Genomic DNA, 18,737 nt, shown 5'->3' with positions numbered 1-18,737 from the left:
ACGCATATATATATACATATATATATATATATATATATATATATATATACATGCACACGTGTCACTGCGATCGCGAGGGTCGTCGCCTGTTATAGAAAAAACATTGCACAATACGCACCGTATCGTATGTGTATCTTATGATACGCCGAATAAAAGCACGTATCTAGTTTGTAAAAAAAAAAAATTACTTTTACAAGCGAGACAAGAGTGAAGAGCGCGATCGCGTTGCTATACACTTCAAAGGCTACTCTACGCGCCGTTCAAACTCAGTTTCGCGCCGTGATTTCAGCGAATCCACCTAGTCGGAAAAAACGAGATATTTCTGGCGTCGTTATTAATAATTACCACGTCGAGTAATAATTGTCCCATCTCATCGCGAATTGTGCCGCGTGTCAAAGCGCGCGACTCAAAACGTTTCCATTAATATATCGGGGTATTATCGAACTTTGCGCTGTATTCGATAGCTGTAGTTATAAATTGAGGAAGTATGGTCACAGATACGTTGTTCGGTAAACGGATGCAAATAAATCTCGCCTCGTCGATAACGACGGGCTGCTTTTACGGCGCGGAGCTCCGATGTATTTTTTATTCGACTGATCGAAAAAAATGTTATTTCTGTAGCGTTAATCGCGATTAAACTAATTGCAAGAGGAATTGTCGCCGAAAGAGAGACTTTACGCGAGAATAGAATAACTCTTTCGATTCGCCGCAATTTCCTCTTCAGTCGCGTCGCATCGCGTCGCGTCGCTCGAAAGAGAGAAACACCGAGGTCAAAGCACTGATTTATTTTCGGTTATTTACAGGGCGCGATTGAATCAATGTTAACAAGGTATAACGAATGTAGCTCCAATTGCGGAATAACAGATTCGGAGACGCTCGAATAAATTCTTTATGATCGAAATCGGAATCAGCATTCAAAATTTGTCCACAAATAGCCGGTGCGACAAGCGGCAATGTCGGAATTACATTTCGTCGTGTTACAAACGTTGCGCACGGTATCACGCGAGTATATACGCGACACAGAATCAACTGCGTGATATTTTCCCGGACACCGCGTTCTAATGAATTACGCATATCTCTCTCAATTTTTAATGTTATTGATATCTGAAAAATATCCGCATTTTATATCCGCATTTTTGATCGCCACTCACCGCAATGTGTCGTCGATTGACGAAAATAGGAGGGAGAGACGCGGACACTTTCGACTGTTTGTTTCCTCTGTTATTACCGTATCGCGTAGCACAGCCCAATTCACGGTAATCGCACGTCGGGGCTGCCTTCTGTTCGAGACCATGGCGGTGGCTCCGTCAATAACACTTGGCGCAGGTCCGGGCCATTGTTGCGGAAAACACAGCCGGCACACCGCCGCGAGGAAAACATTTAGAAATGCGCCATGTCGTCTCTCTATCTTTCTCTTTCTCTCTCTCTCTCTTTCTCTTCCTGGTTGCATACCCGGTGTGTTTCCTCGCGTGTAAAAGCAGATCAGCGAGGGAGCGGGAAAGAGAGCGAGAAAGCACCCTTGTTCCATTCGCCACGCTCCTCTCGTTTATTTTATAAACACGGAAGTAATTCGTGGGCTTTCTCGCACACGCGGCAAGAGTATGCGGGGCTTCGCTGTGGGATCCGCGTGGCGATAACGGAGGAAGCGCAGACCACCATGTCGCGACATACGGACGTCAGTCGCGCGATGCGCGCCCGACTGAGACACCCCACGGGTGGAAGTCGTTAGTCGTGCGCGAAGAATATCTGCGGGCCGAATTTGTCGAAGAAATTAGATAATCTTCGGTGAAGCCTTCGAAGAAAGGACGAAAGACTTCGAAATAAATAACGAAAGTCAGAGGATAATTTTAGCTCAAATTTAAAAAATGCCCAAACAGCATACATGTCCAAAATTGTAACATACGACATATTAAAGACATCTTATTTAGATATTAAGATATTTAGGTATTATCAAAATTTGAGTCAAAGTTAGCCCATCTTACGGTACTACTTCAGAGATATAAGAAATATTAGGAAAAAATATATCGAAGAACAATATTTATTTATTATACAGTCAGCGGTTTCGCGGTTAGGTCTATAATCAGCCCCGAAAATAGTATATTACTTTGTCGATGTTTTAGATATTCGACTTTTCGACATGACAGCATGCGTGAGCGTTTTTATATCGCCCCTGCCAAGGCTTCATGCGTGAGAGGAAAAAAGCGGAAGCAGACAAAGCCGACAGGCACGCACGCACCCACGCGAGACCAAAGTAACATGGGCGTCGGCAATACCTTTATCCCTTAACATTCGACAGACATCGCATTCCGATAAACGAGACGAAAATATTCGTCGCTTCATATATCTTTCCACAATATAGTTATCGTTATTCGATATTCTTTCACCTTCTCGCAACGTTCTAAAAATAATTCTAAAGCCGTAAGAATGCCATTCATAAAGTAACAAATCCTCAGGTCGATCCTCGTAGATCTGCCTGTACTGTAACTCAAATTCTCGCTTCCCCATAAGTTCTTATCAGAGAGTTTCAAGCGCGCAAGATCCCTTCAATTCCCGGCAGAGGTGACGCCGATGTATAGTGCCGGTGCATTCACGCACCGCACTCCGTACAGTACGACTGCGACACGCAGAAAGGGAAAAGAGTGTCTTAAATATAGTTAAGCTACTTTTCCAAAGAATTTCTGAATTGCCGCAAACACCGTAAATAAATAGGCACACGTATTGTATTGTTCTTTAAATAATCACGTATCTAATAATCACCTCTTACACCGGATTCTCTTTGAATCAACAATCGTGACATTTGCATTGTTACGCGAGTCGACGCGCGACGCGAACGCGATAATTACATGGGGCTTCGCTAAAGACGCAGAACCTTGTCACGATGATTTAGTTTTACGCGCGGCGACGCTCTATAACACCGACTGGGAAAAATATTTCCAGCATTTAAATCCGCCGTTTCGTAGCTTATACATATGCATCGTTTTACGAAATTGCAACGAAAGGCAACGGCGACGGGGGAGAGGGCGGCAGTAGCTAGAAATTTCGAATTTAAACGAGCCTATTTGGATTCCGACAGTCCCGCCATCCATTTTTGCCCAGAATGTCCGGCGCGGCTGGTATCCGACAATCGGCAACCGGTAATCAAAATAATCGCCGGCGGTGCTCGTTCGACCCTCCCCGCGCGGCCCCGGTGCGGCGGGTTCGGGAATAATCCCGGAAACATTTCTGCGTCGTGTGCGTTACTATACACGTGACGTAATGTGCCGGCTCGCGACATTTCTCGGGCGAATCGCGCGAAACTTCCGTTTAATGTTTCGAAATAAAATTAGTGATTTACATTGCAGCATAATTTTATCGTGCAGCTGTTCCATCGTCGCGAAAATTATTTCAATGTGATTTCCACGAAAATGCTTCATAAAGTATTCGGGAATCATTGCGGATTCGAGTATACACGATTCCGTTGGGGGAATCCGCACAAGACACAATTATGCGCAATGTAAAATAGAAATAACAGAAATACCCTCGCAGACAAATACAATCAACAGAACGCGAATTTATCATGTACATTTCAAGTTCCTATTTGCTGAAAATCTGTTTGCTTCTCTTGTTTCGAGTCGGTAATTACTGCGGCGGTTAAATGATTGACACGTTTTTACCAAGTTTTTCCGACAATCCGTAAAATTTTGTGGATCCAGTTACCATCTCTAGGACGTGCGCGCGCGTACGCACACTGTGCGAGAAGCCGCTTAAATTAATCGAAAGGGTCGGCCGATCGAATGAGAGCCGTTCAATTAGGACGTAGTTGCTGTTGTAGCTTAATGAAAGATGCAGTTTACTCGGGCATAACGATCTCGCGAAACTGGGTTACCGATCTGCGGAAACCGTCGAATAGATTAAACCGCCCCGGCAGAGTGTTCGCACCGTATCGTGTGCGCTGCGTTTCAACGCTCGGCCACGGTGGGTGATTCAGGTCCGCTGCTCTGCAATATTGAACTAACAATAAGTCTTCGGGTTTAAACGAGGCTTGATTATCCGATCGAGCCGTTGACTCCCTTCGTTCCTTCCGTATTCAGAAATAGACGCTCGAAACTTCCGTATATAGCGCACGATGCACATTTCATCCAATATGCACTCTGTCATAATAATAAAACGTTGTGAAATTTTTAATGGCACATTTTACGGCGCGCGGCGCACACGCGTACTCGGAGAGTAATAACGGCGTGACTGTTAATAACGCCGACGAGAGAACGACACGCATTTTTATCACCTGGCACCGGCTGATATCCAGTGCAAGGGTAGGGACTTCCGACTTGCGTCGCCGTTGGTGCGAATTCAGAGTACACGCTGCGTCACCTGGCACAATCTCGCATAAATTAGCTGACTTTAATCGTTGCCGATTAAATCGCGGGAATGTCTTATTCATCTGGAGTATGATCGTGTGGAAGCTCGATTTTTGGTCCGATTTTGCCCGACCGGTTTTACTTTACATGTATATACGATACGAGCGCGCCGAAATTAAGCGACGGCGTGCGCGGAATTCCGATCGCTTCATCGAGATTCGACGCAAATATGCTATTAAAACAAATGGGATCGACCCGCGCCGGGCCACGCTAGCGACGGAAGAATACGCTTAATTACGAGCCTTAGAATTCAATTACGAGCCACGTAGCCGCTTGTAAATTTCCGGCCGGTTACCGGAACTCGCCGTGTTACCTCCGGTGTGCCGTGCGATAATGTGGATACAATCGTAATTGCGTAATTACGCCCCGCGCGCGGTGTAAATTTCGTCGCGGCGCGCTTGGAAAATTTGCCGCCTGGAACAATACGGCGACATTCGTCACGAAACATTGCTGACTAATACACCGCTTTTCACACCTAACATTAAAGATCCGCGATAGGCGCACGTCACTCGCGAATCGGTCTTCAAAGGCGGGGTCTTCACGCGGTGCATAAATGTCCGACATTCGCGCCGAGATGTTTCGAGATCGGCGCGCATCTGTTCGCTGCGGGGGATCCCTCTTAAGTGCATAATTGATGTACACGAGATCGACTGGCGCGGCGCGATACGCGGTGATTCATGAAAGGCGATTCTCGCGCGCGCGGTGCGGGCGCCCCGCGGGCGTTAGGCAGGCTATCGATACTTTCGCATTTGCGGCACGTGCAACAGCTCCAAAAGCTATAGTACGAGCTTCAGTATAGCCGTTATCGGGAAGGCGATGTATCGAAACCAAGCCAAAGACAGGTGGTTGAAAATATCGAGATATCTTGTATAGGCGTCTCCCGATTGATAACAACGGGTAGAGTGCGAAACGTTGGAAATAGGTGGCATCCGGGGTATTTCGCGTCGATGTCTCCGAGTATACGGACCGACCTTTGGAGGAATGCGTGTAACACGGCGACGAATCCCGAGAAACAGGAAGCGCACTATCGTCTCCTCTCCTCCGAAGCGAGATTACAACGGCGAGAGTGCATTGTCGCGCGCCATCCCGATCCCTCTCGGGTACGCGTGATAGTTTCGCAGATATAACGACGCGCCATTTCGCGTGCGGCCGGCACTAACGTGAGCTCGCGGCTGACACTCAACCCCTGATGAACAATTATCTTACGAAGCTTAGGTCGCGCGCGCGCGCGCCAGCGAGTGAGCGAGCGAGCGAGCGAAGCAGCCGACGGGAAAGAGACGCGCTCGCTCATGAACTGCGTCGGGAAATGGGTCGCTGTAATGGCCACGGTAAAGTCCTCGTGAAAGTTGCACGGTTGTTTATGGTCGCGCTACACGCACTAAGCCGCCGTAGTCGGGGCGGGCATGGACGTGCTGTAGCGTTACCATGCCGCTCCGCTTCACTCTGCTTCACTCCGCTCCGCTTCGTCCACGCGTGTAAACGCCCGGACGGAGTCGCGCGACGCGGCGCGGATTTATCCCTCCGCTAACCCGCGCTGCCCGATTCCTATCCTACCACACCACTCGCTCTCCTCCACCCCGTTTCTGCCGTGCCGCGATAGTACGGATATAAACGTAAAAGTGGTAAACGTCGCGGTAAAACATCGGGGTATACTATGTCTCGCTCTCGCGCGCGAGTATACACACATACATATGTATATTCGTGCGGCGCGTTAAATCGCGGTACGCGACCGCCGCTTGATTAAGGGAAATGTTCGAACGACGCCGCGGCCATTACCGAGTTACGCCTCCCGCACCCCCGCCCCAAAAAGAGGAATATTACCACGAGGGAGAGAAAGAGAGGTGATGGTATCCGCGAATCGGTTATGATAACGATACGATACCGCGTCGCGCTGCGACGCTTACTGCGACGACGGATAGCACGGCGAGACGCCCTCGCGACCGTTATACGAGCGTTTACGAGCGATGAGATGGCGCGAGTCGAGCATTATGAAGTATAAGTATAGGATATCGAGAGGCCGATATGAGATAAAGCATTAGCGGCGTGCAATGAGGCAGGAGCGAGGAGCAAGGAAAAATCTTGAAGCAAAATTTAGTCTCTTTTGAAAGTAAAAAGAAAAAAAAACAACATTAGATACCTTAAAAATTATTTTAATTCGTGCACGTGTTTGTATGTCATGCATATTTTGTATGCGTAAACGATATTACTGTACCAATATTGATAAAATTATGATTTTGTTGATTGATGGAAATGCGTCGTGATTTTCGCACAGTCAAATTTAGCGACGCAAACATGGCTTTATTTTTGCAACGATGGTTTCGAATAGCATTAGAGTTTGTGGAACGCCAAGTTTCGCGACGGGACAATTAGGGAGAAATATCGAGATGAAAGGAAATTGTTCCGTGAGTTGTACCCAATTGTATCTATGGGGGATCATATCAGTGAGGGCAATTAGTGCATTGTATTAATTTACGACGGATATGGCATTGCTTTAATCAAAACAATTTCAGACAATTCGTCTACGGCTGCGACACGCTCAAACTTGAAAATTAACGGGAACGAGTCGGTATCACCACGACACTTGCACTCGATTCTCACAATTGTTCGCGTCTTGCCTTCCGTGAATTTCTTAAGGTGGCCAGCAACTATTTTCTGGTCGTCATTTAGGCCAATAAACCAAATGCGACAATTTACGAGTTCTTCGGAAGAACAGTTTGAGTTTGTGACAGCGTATATGTAACCCACTGGGTTTTATTGGGTTAGGCCCATCTTGTCAAATCCTGTAGCTTTTCTTTGTAGGTTTAAAGAATGATTTTTTTAAAAACAATATCTACATAGAAAGAACCTTTTTGCTGTTTGAATATTTACAAATTTAGCTATAAAATACAAATCTGAAAATAATTTTGTTAGACCATCAAAATAATTATGTAAGAAACTCAAGCATGACGAGCAATGCTGCAAAAAATGATGATGTTTTAGCAACCAGCTTGAGCGTCTTACATAATTATATTCAGATCTGTATTTAGCTAAATTTTTAGATAATAATAGGTTAAACTAGACCGCTAAGTGAATAACACAATTAAATAGAGAAACGCCTTCAATAGTCGAGGCTAGATTTTGTTGCCTAATAATATTTTTATGTAAATTTTCAATACATTCTTTCGATTATTTATTGACTTCATTGCGTCAATTAGTATCGGACGCAATCATAAATTTAAGATAGTATAGTAAGATCACCAATTAAATTGAGTTTTAATTTAACAGTATTAATAATGCTAATAAGCATCTTAAAATACTGCGAAGGACTCATTGCGGAAAATATTACCTTAGCCACGATTCGATTCAACTTGGAACTTGCTGACTATCTAGGGCGAGTGTCTCTATCAATTCGAAATAAATTTTCAGATACTTCAGCAAAACCTATCTTTCTGTGTAGCACTCACGTTTCCGACGTCACGGCGCGCGGCGACGTGCGCAAGCTGCGTGCGCTCGAAACCCACACACGACAGATGGTACTCGTCATCATCGGGGCAGGAGGCGTGGCGTGGCACGCTTTAATCGCTTAAAATCGTCGTTAATTGAAAACGAGTCAATTTACGGGTAACACGAGAGCCCCCGCCCGATGGCGGGTGACGCGCAAACACGCGCGCTTATGATATTGTCCTTGAAAGTGGTCGCGCGGTCGGCGAACGAAGGGTTTAACGGCGGGCACCCTACGCTGGAAAAAAGTCTATCTAGAAGTATAATGAGGCATGCGTGACGCATGACGTGGGTGAAGACGGACGCTCTTTTTTTGTTGCTGCTGCCGCCGCTACTACTGCTGCTGACGCATCGCCCGCCTTTTTCTGGCGTAAATTTTTGCTGGGACTAGAGGGTACACCGTGCGATAGGATTATTATCTAAACAAGACATATCCTCTGAGTCAGGATTTTTCGGGAATTAAGAGAAAAGGAAAAGTGTATTATCGTTAAAAGCCGCAAAATTAGTTCTGCAGGAAAGAAATAATTTACTCTGTGATAAATGTAATTGTACAAGGTGTTCTGAATTTCCCGGCGACAAATTTAGAATTGAGGTAAAAGATTCATTTAAATTAGAGATGATTTCGCAAACGATTCGCAGATTATCGAGCGTTCCTAGCTTTTGAGAAATTTATCGTCGTCTTCCGTGACTAATTATACGTATTACCGTATTGTTTCCGTAAATTTTCTACGTACCTCGGGTCGCGACGCAGTCCGACTGGCGCGGAATTTCTGTCATTAGACGTGATTATGCAATTGTGTCCGCGTTACGTCGCTTACCATGATACAAATTTACACGAATTTATACGACGTTTATGTGATCTGTAATTACATAAATCCCACGTTTCCTAATTAATTGTATTTTTCCGCAATGAATACTCTCTATAATATGTACATCACAATTTTGAGATATAAAATTTGAAATTAACAATTAAAATAATTATAATAAATAGAAAGCAGGTTTTTAGTTTCCAAAATCCAAAGTGACAAGCATAGAAGTCTGGAGAATACAATTGTTTCGTCATTAAAATAGGCTACCTTCAATATCTTAACATTAAATTACAAATGGAAATTGTATTGATATTATTTGCTCTATTGTATAGCATCAAATTAATAAAAAAAAGTATTAAGAAGAATATTAAGAAATGTTTAAAAAATGTTACTTTAAAAAAAATATGTAAAAAAATCTCTGTTTAAAATACACATATCTAAAAAATAATTATAGTACATGTCGTCAAGAGAAGAGTTGTTAAGAGAAGAAAATGTTGCTGTATTGTTGGAAAATATAAAAATATTATGCAAGGATGAATTAATAATAATGTAATTTACATTATTTTCCAACATAATCTCTCTGTTTTTCAACACACTTGGTTCATCAATACACGAGTTTCTGAATAAAATGTTTTTGATAGTCTCTCAGCCACATTTATTTCACCACATAATCTTTTAAGATATTTTTGAGAGGACCAAACAGATGGTAATTATTCGTTCTCTCGAATTACTGTGTGTTTGATCCATTCAAAAATGTCTTCAAAGAGATTGTCCCCGACCAAAATATGAAAGCGTGGTGCACGCGTGACTGAGAGACCAATGATAAGGGAGATATAACGTTTCCATGTTTTATTAACAAGAAAACACAGATTCATACGTTCGTGAAGCTCAATAATAATAATTTACATTAATAAATAAAATTTTTGATAAGTTAAAGATAGATTTAAATTTTTGAAGATCAGAATCAAGTTCAGGAACCCAAAAACTACAAAAAAAAAAATACCACTTTTATCTGTCACTTTGGAGGCAAAAATCAGTCCATTTCACCTATGTATATGTCGTCGTCTTAAGTTTCGGGTTTCGGATAATTAATAATTTAACTGCAAATAATTTTATGTTATCGTATGTTATTAATATGCAAAAATATTCAATGTGGGCCCTTAATTTCGGAAAAGACGGAGAGAAGAACCGATGATTCTACTATTTATGTGATCGAAGCGAATGTTTCTTTCTTTCCGTTTGTATTATTAAGATCCCAATTTATAGCGAGAAATGGCAATAACGTCGACGATAAGAGGAGCGACAGGTATATTGGTCCGTTTCTATCGCGTGCGCCCTGGTAACGAGCTCGCGGCGCAGCGGGGAGAGAGAGGGACTCCACATAAAATTAACTTTTATAGATTGTTAAAATGCATTACGCGACGCAGCTCGTCGGCCGCTTTTAATCGCTTAATTGAACGTAACTACGCTTGTGAAATAATACCCGTACGTCTGAATGTTTAGCGCGGTTAGAGGATAATGCCGTCACAGTTTTCCGCCTTATGACATCTCGGGGGGACAAACTTGTCGACTAATTTTTATCAACTATCCTAGTTTTTTCCGTAACCAAGCAATATGCGGGGGAAAATAGAAATTCTGCCCGATTAAACTCCGAGGAGGCGTGCGAATGTACGTAACGATAACTTGTCCATCGCTTTTAATTTCGCGAGCAAATTTAACTTTAAATGGAACTTTAATTTGAGACTTACGAAGATATTTAATGTCGAGTATCAAAAAGTTTCGAGTGGCACGCAGATGGTGTTGAATCCGAATTTTCCTGCGAGAGGGAGAGAGTCGGTCCCAAAAGTTGGCCGAAGAATCCGGCGCGCGGCGCGCGGATGAGAGAACGTGCGGATAAACTTGGAGAACGCCCTTATACGCTCGGAAAGACGATCCAGATAGTCGGGTCTAGAGACACTTTTGTTAGCAACGGCGCGGGGAGGTGTCACCACGAGGGGGTTACGAACGAGCGCGGCGTCTCGCGCGTAAACCATGAGCGAAAATAATGCTCGCGCGCGGCCGAATACGCAGACGGAATAATATAATATAATGTAGTTCGCGGGATAATATACCTCTTCATGAGCGTAAAAGTTGCCTCGTTAAGTTGATTGCGGCACTTCGACTACTCAAACTACCTTTACGGCCGGCAATTAAAACCCGAACGACGGCGAACCTATAGACGACCAACGATCTCGATGCCCGGGGGGCTAGCTCGTTCCTCAAATATTACGAGATTATCATCTGTACAGCGACATATTTAACGATATACGACTGCTACAGTTGCTACTTACACACAATAACAGCATAAGAAATAACCAATTACTCCCGCTCTTTCCTCAATAAAAATGTAAAAATTGTATTCTTCTATCTATAGTTTTAAAATTACCACTACAAAACCATTAGTTTATAATTGTTTAATGATTAACCATAGAGAAAAGATAAAATTTTTCATTATCATTATAGATTAAGCCTAAACCATATAAAGTTAACTAGAAAATCGGGCTATAATATCATTGTGATGGGTTCTTTACGCAGTGTTTTAAGATGCGTATTAGCATTAAATTTGAGAGTACGATTTCTTCTTCTTCCGCGAAGAAACAAAAAATAAACGATACAAGATACAATAGAAATATGACAAATCCCCGATGTTTCACAATTCGCGAGCTTCTCGGAGAGTCGTAAAAATCGGCAAATGGATACGGGTGCAGCCGTGTATTTCTCTAGCTCTTCCACTGGCACGAGATTAAATGTCGTTCCACGATTTCGATGGTACATCTGCCGAGCGTCTCTCGCATTCTCGTTGGCGGCACGCGCAATTTCCGGCCACGATACAAGTCAACGTAATGCCTGGGCGTCTCTCGCGCGATATCGTCGCGATATCCGCGCGACACGTCGCGATTTTTCGAACTCGGCGCGGCGGACGACGATACGCTCATGGGATTTAAACGGAATAGCGCGTTACCATCGCGAAACTATCGCGCGGGGATCGGCAGTTCGCCGCGGTCAACTCGCCCGTTGGGTATCGTAATTTCGCTGATAGTAACAACGGTAACAACGGACGCTGCCGCCGCCACCGCCGCCACCGCCGCAGCGCGTCGTTAACCCCCCTCGGCGCAGCGCCGACGTCCGGTTTTTCGCTCTCTCACCAACCACCCGCGTACGCGCCATGCCGGTTTATGCGCCATCGCGGTCGCGGCTTTCAACCTTGCCGATTCAACAATCGAGCAAACAGAAACGTACTGAAACGCTACCGTTTCCATGTTTACTTAACCCGTATAGGAAATGGTATTCATGGGCAGTGAATTAATTAATAAGTGGCCTCTATATCTGACAATGAGTGATTCAGAAATATCCATGGAGGATTGAAACTGCGAATGTGTGCGAATTGAATTTTACTTCCTGTGTCGCGAGTGTGTCGCTCCTCGATTCCGCTTCGAAAGTGAACGTGAAAGAATACATTATCTCGTGATAAAAGAAAGTTTTCGAACAGCAAATTAAACGACATTGAATTCAAACTAAAAGTAAAGCGTTCAATTAATATCTATTATAGAAATACCATACGATCATCCGGATGAACGATTTATTAGTACGATGGACGACTTTGGAAGCGCGGAAACGGATTTATTCGAAATCTCGTGTGTTGCGGACGTCGAATAATATGCGGCAGATATCTGATCGTCAGAAAAATACGGCGTTGAAAAATTGGTAGCACAGTGGCCTCGGTTAAGAGTCCAGGAAAGGGCGGTTAGACACGTAGTATTACGCGTCCTTTGCACGCCTTCTTCTCTTTTCTCGGGGGTCGCGACGCGACTTCATATTTTCCGCGCCGCAAGCGTACACGAGCGTATGGAAATAGAAGCAGAAATGAACGCGACCGTGACAGTCGTTCCTCGGATCTCGCGATGTCGTTTGCATTTCTCATAAGCGCGCGCGACCGTTTCTTTTTTTTTTTCCTTTCGCGACCGTACATACGCATTTTTTATCTTCGTCCTACGTGAGTTGCTATAGTCCGTGAAAAAGAAAATGGAGAATAGGAAAGAAAAAAAGAGAAATAGGAAGGAAAGAGGGAAAGAGAGATATTTACTATACGCTCTCTAGGCGTCCTAAGTCCCTAAAAACGCTGGGGAAACATAAAGTCATAAAATTAGAACGCAAAAGCGACATACGTAAGCAGATTATTATAAGAGGGCACATTAGGTAATGACAAACGCGGTTCTTCGTATTATTATCATTACGTAAGATAGAGAGTAAAAACGAAGAAGAGAGAAAGAAAGAAAGGAAAAAAAATTCAATTTATTAACACTCCAAGATCAATTCAATCTCTTAAAAGCTCACACAAATAATTATCTCCGACAACATTGGACAATATTGAAAAAACAATTACCTCGTTATTGTCGCATAAAAATAAAGATCGAATGCACTCATTGTGACTGCCAAAGAATGTATGCAATAAATAATGTCAACAGAGGCAGGAGGGAGAGAAACGGAGCGTAAATTCCGTTGAATAAAAGACAAGCGAAAAGATACACGAATAAATGCGAATTAATTGCCTTCTGAAGTGAATCTCCCAAGGATCGTAACAAAAATTACGCGGGACAGTGTATGAGATAAAGAGCTACGAAGAGCTATAGTCGTAAAAGACTTGGGAAACAAACAGTCAAGATAAATAAGAGGAAAGATTAATACCAAAGCTGAGCGATGTCAGAGAAATGGAGAGACGGAGGACGCAAAACTCTTTGATATTTGCATACTGCACCCTGCGAGGGAAGAATTTTGGTGAGGAGAGGAGGGGGGAGAGAAACGGGGAAGCGGAGAGGACCGGCGGGGCGGTTCAATGCGAGAGCGCGACCTCCTTCTCTCGCGGAGTGTTAAATTAAATTATTATTATCCCCATTATCATTAAGCACACCGAGTACTAGTGTCCCCCTCTCTTCCACAGCCCCGATATACATCTCGGGGGCCTGCGTATGCGCGCACATACACACACGTACACACACTTACGGATGCATACATACGTGTATATGTTCGCGTATTTGTAGGCAGATCGAGGTACGAGATGTCGACGCGCATATAATTCTCCCGAGATGCCATTAAATTGTATTAATCCACTTCCATCACGAAATTGAAGTTCATACACGATAAATGTACGTACGTACATACATATACCTGCTGCGATACGCCTGTACGTAGGGTTACGCGAAGTGTGTAACCCCCACGGAGAATAACCCCAGTTTTCTCATTGATGGGACACGTATTTTCCCCTTCCCTCCGCAGTTCTTATCGATCTCACGCGCGACAAATTTTTTTTACCCGTCGATATCTCGCACGAGGATCGCGCGTAACCCTTGATGTTGTAGCGTTTCGTTACTTTTATTAACCCCCGGCGGGAGAGAACGCGGCACGATGAACAAAGTTAAGTCGACCGTGTAAGGCAATCATTTAAGTATCGTTACTTCGCTACCGAGCATTTTAATCACCGACACTTCGTATCCCTTACGTTAGTCAGGGATCAATTTGTGTCTAAAAGGGAGATCTCTCATGGATAGAGTTGCCATCCGTTCTTGTTCCGAATACTATTCCCCTTTTAGAGAACGTCCGAGGTGATTTTACGAAAACGACTGGAATTTCAGGGAATTTTCAAGCAACATTTTGCTTTGACTCCTCCCGCGCTACCCTGTATTAGTTCCGATCGACTAATATGTGTAGTAAACCTTAAACTATAAGAAATTGACCAATTATAGTCGAATGAGGAGAAAAATTAATTACATAATTGGTCAGACGTGAAGTAATTGACTGTTTTGACTAATTTTTACTAACCTATACGCATTTTTGTATGTGTCCAAGTATGTAAGTTGTAGTTTTAAAAATTTTTATATGAAAATTCTACTCGTGGATGACAATTCTATATACGAGATATTTTACCCTGTGCGAGATGTACACCTTGCACATTTAAAAATATCGCTTCTTTACATTGTATGTACGCGTTTATCTTTTAATCTATTTTCTCTCAAATTAACTGAGCGATAGTGGATAATGTTCGTACTTTTCAAGTAGATATCGATAATTAAGCAACAATATCAAAACCCCGTTAAATTAAGCATAGCTGATACGCAATCGCGACACACCACCGGTGGTAATTGGATCGTACGGCAGCGCGGTGGAGATACGTTCGTTCATTCGAGCTTCATTCGTGTTTTCCGACAATGCGTTGTTTATCCCATATCGCGAAATGAGTTTCGGAATGAGTGGCGTGGGAGCGCGTGTAGCGCGAGCTAGGGTGCAACGAGGGTGGTGCAAATCGAGAGAGTATAGATGAGCACGAGTTCTCGGAAATGCATATCTCATATACTGCAATCGTTTCGCAAATTGAAGAGTGTTGAAAAAATGCCGGAGGCTGCAGATGTACCGAGAATTATGCAATGGGAAGGGAACCCAGACGGAAAGAGAGCAAAAAATAACGACATACTTTTTATCCGGTCGCTTAGTTGCCGCTGTCATCTATTTTTTCACGCATTTTACATCTACTGTAAATCAAATATTCTACCGACAATGTCTCTTGTGAGCTCGCATATTTTACGTGTATGCGCGTGTGCGCGCATTTAATCTTTAAGTGATCGTGCGAGCAACTGTCACGATTGCGCGGCACACTCCGTATGTCAAGGGAATAATATTGTATCTGCATGATGATTAGAGTTTTCTTGTTTTCGTTTTTCTTTTTTAATTTTCTGAGATCCTACTTTGTATTAATGCTAACTTTCATTCTTGAGACACTCAAATATAATATATATATATATATATATATATATATATATATATATATATATGTTTATCGTGCAATTGATAGTGCAACAATTATGTCCGTTTTTTTAAATTTTAATATTACATTTATATTGAAAATAAATCATAACATTAACATACGTATAAGTTAATGCCAAACAGAAAAACTGGCACAACAAAATGAAATGGAAATATGAAACACCGAATCAATAAATAAAAAAGATTATTTAATAACTGTAAATATTAATTTTTATATTTCTGTGCTGTCAAAAATTTCAAATATTGTTTTTTTAAATTATAATTTCAGTAATATTATCAGAAAACAGAGACAAAACAATAAACACCGTATACATAATAAATTTATGCAATTTTACGATTTAATTGTTTTAAATGTTATTGCAACTCATAAAAATATATTAAATTTGTTCATAGGATAGGATTATCTGTAGCATAATAAACAAAGAAATACATGAATTTCGCTACAGGCAATATAACATGGAAACACCGTTGCTATTCTACAACTAAAAAATCACTCACAATCAGAAGGTTAGATGGAAGGAAAGTACTGTTACGAACGAGATGCACCGTAATATTTTAAACTTTTTCGAATATTGAAATAAGTAGAAAATAACCTACTTGACTAAGCTCTATTCGAAGAAAACCCATTTCTATCATCAATGTAGATTAATTTTAATCTCGGTTTAATTTATTCGTTATCTTTTTCTAATTCTTAGAACTAGAAGAAGATAAAAAGTAAGTTAAACCGAGATTAAAGTTAATCTACATTGGTAAAAATGGATAGAAGACTTAGGTCGGAAATTGGTTTGCTCTATTAAAAGGACGAGATGGATCTTCGCTTTATAGCGAGAGAATTTTGTATCAAAATAATTGTAACTAAATAATAAATGTCCTGGTATTAAAAGTAAAGATTAACTCAATTCCGAAACGAATATTTCTAGAGAGAATTTCCAGAAGAGGATAAGTCTTATCGATTCGTATATTCGCTCGGGTGTTATCAGTTATTTTTTTATACAGTTTTATTAGAATATAACGTATTTTGGTACACCAGCGCGACTACTTAAGTATTAAGAGAAGAAACGTTGTAAATGATCGATTTGATATTTCGATCTTTTTTACAGATTTCAATACGACTAACAGCCGACTTTTGTCTTGAACTTTGTGTAATATATAAGCTCCTGTAATATACAACAGTTTTGACTTAAGATCGTTTAAAATTCAATATGTGAAGACATCTGCAAAATGTTCCTCGTTCTAACTCGTCCAAAATTTTATATCGTAGATCCTCGCAATTTGTTTTTTAAACAAAGATCATATCGGGATGATAGTACCTTTTAGATGGTTCTCGCGGATCCGAAAGTACTTTATCGCTTCTTAAATCATTTCCAATACTTTAAGTATTCGAAAGTTACACTTTGCAGACTCGAATGCATAAGTCACACGAATAGAGGGTGGGGGAGGTTGCTTAAAAATTCAGAAAGTCAGCACTTTTAGTTATTACCAATAGAATGTCATTTTCGTCGTGGCAGAATAAATGTATGACTACTTTCGAACGGCTAGTGCGGCAAGAATCAGTAATATCCCTGAACGCAGCGCTCAGCGCGCCTTTCCAAACTATATCTCTCCTATTTCATAACTTTCCCAATTTCAAGAACAGGGAAGCGAGAAAATAGCATAGGCTCCGGAAAAAAACTCTGCGCCAGTGCGCCGAGGGATGGCGAGAATTTAGGTGAGACTGTGTAGACGCGATATTCTAGTTGAAGTCAAAAATTACGAAAGTTAAACGGGGAAACGACGTCTCTGAAGTTTAAGGATAACCGAGCGAAACGCACTGACGGTATAAAAGTGCCATCAAAGAATTTATCGTGGAAGACAGTTGTGTCGAACAACTAGGAGCTAGGGGATGATAAGTGTTGACCCCTGTTGTGGAACAATTTGCGATTGCTACCTTCAGATAGCAGCGGCTCAACGTGCGCGCGTTATCGTCAGCCGTTGCACCCGTTCATAATAGCTGGCCCGCAAATAGGCCATCGACGTTCGCGTTTACGAACAAAAGCAAAATAGCGTCGCGCGACGGCCAGGCCCCGGCGGATGTCCGAAACGCCGCGCATTCCCGACGCGGATCGTCGGCGATTAATCGAATCGATCGAGCAGCACGGCTGCGGCAGCAGCGGTAGCGACGACGGCGGCGGCGGCGGCGGCGGCGGCGGCGGCGGCGGCGGCGGCGGCAACGGCGGCGGTGGAGCCTCTCGTTTGACAAAGGCCCCGATTCATGCGTCAGCGCACGAGGCCAAAGCGCCGGGTCCACGATGCAAAAACCAATGGGAATACACATACACACACACACACACACATATATACAAAATAACACTGCACTTACCCCCGATCCGTCCGAGGCAGAACAATAACAAGCCGGTCAAACCGATTCCCCGAGTCCAATCCATGATGATCTGGGCTGATTTCTTGCCGCCTCCGACTGCAGTCATTCAACTCTGAGGGAAGAAACGAGAGAAGAGAATCGTGAATTAGTGAGAAGTTGCGTGGGCTCGAGAACTGCACGCGCGAGATCGTTAGCGTGGGCGATCGAAAACCAACCCGCGCTTATGATGCACTATACTCCGGTTCTCTCTTGCCACACACAATCCACCCTCGCGCGTGGTTCACATTGAAACAATTCACTTGATAATCCAGTCGAGTCGTAGCAACATATTATGTCATCGAACAAGTATTCGGTCGACAAGCAATCGTCCGCGTCCGCTGTCTTTTATTTCTTTTCTTCTTTCGTTTCTTTTTTTATTTCGTTTTTTTTTATCACCGAACCGTTTTTTGCCAACCCGAGGCACTGGGGTACCGCGCTCGGCGCGCACTTATCAACCCTCTCACGGCGAGTCACGACGACACTCACGAGGCACACGCGTCTCGATCGTGCGGCGAGCACGCGTCGCGCGGAAATAGCGGGTGGCAGCGGCGAGGAGGCATTCGGGGATGGATAGAAAGAGAGAACGTGCGTCCGTGCCCCACGACGATCGCGTGTGCGGAGTAGTGGCGGCGGCGGTGCGGCCTACGGGCTTCAGAGCACGGGGTGCCGTCTCCCACCCTCGCGCGCGCGGCCAGCAGCGGCACCGTAGTAATCCCCCTCTCGCTCGCCTGGGTTTCTCTCTCTCTCTTTCTCTCTCTCTCTCTCTCTCTCTCTCTCTCTCTCTCTCGGTCGCTCGCT

At 43.2% G+C, this 18,737-nt stretch overlaps 1 protein-coding gene across 5 annotated transcripts in view; it reads right to left on the bottom strand.

Annotated features, from left to right (window-relative positions):
- Nucleotides 1-18,737, bottom strand: part of LOC105449013 — a 201,004-nt gene that overhangs the window by 79,466 nt on the left and 102,801 nt on the right. For 4 of the 5 annotated variants that reach the window (XM_011687975.1, XM_011687974.1, XM_011687978.1 and 1 more), the window contains one exon: nt 17,901-18,012. In XM_011687975.1, the coding sequence (XP_011686277.1) occupies nt 17,901-18,006 (106 nt within the window). In that variant the 5' untranslated portion in view covers nt 18,007-18,012. Of the gene's footprint in view, nt 1-17,900; nt 18,013-18,115; nt 18,559-18,737 lie in introns of those variants that run through there. The other variant, XM_011687976.1, reaches the window with a different exon arrangement.

The sequence above is a fragment of the Wasmannia auropunctata genome, unplaced genomic scaffold, assembly GCF_000956235.1.
Source record: "Wasmannia auropunctata unplaced genomic scaffold, wasmannia.A_1.0 LD336078.1, whole genome shotgun sequence".
Classification (NCBI taxonomy): domain Eukaryota; kingdom Metazoa; phylum Arthropoda; class Insecta; order Hymenoptera; family Formicidae; genus Wasmannia; species Wasmannia auropunctata.
The sequence above is the reverse complement of the archived record's forward strand: the minus strand, read 5'-3'. Positions and strand labels throughout refer to the sequence as shown.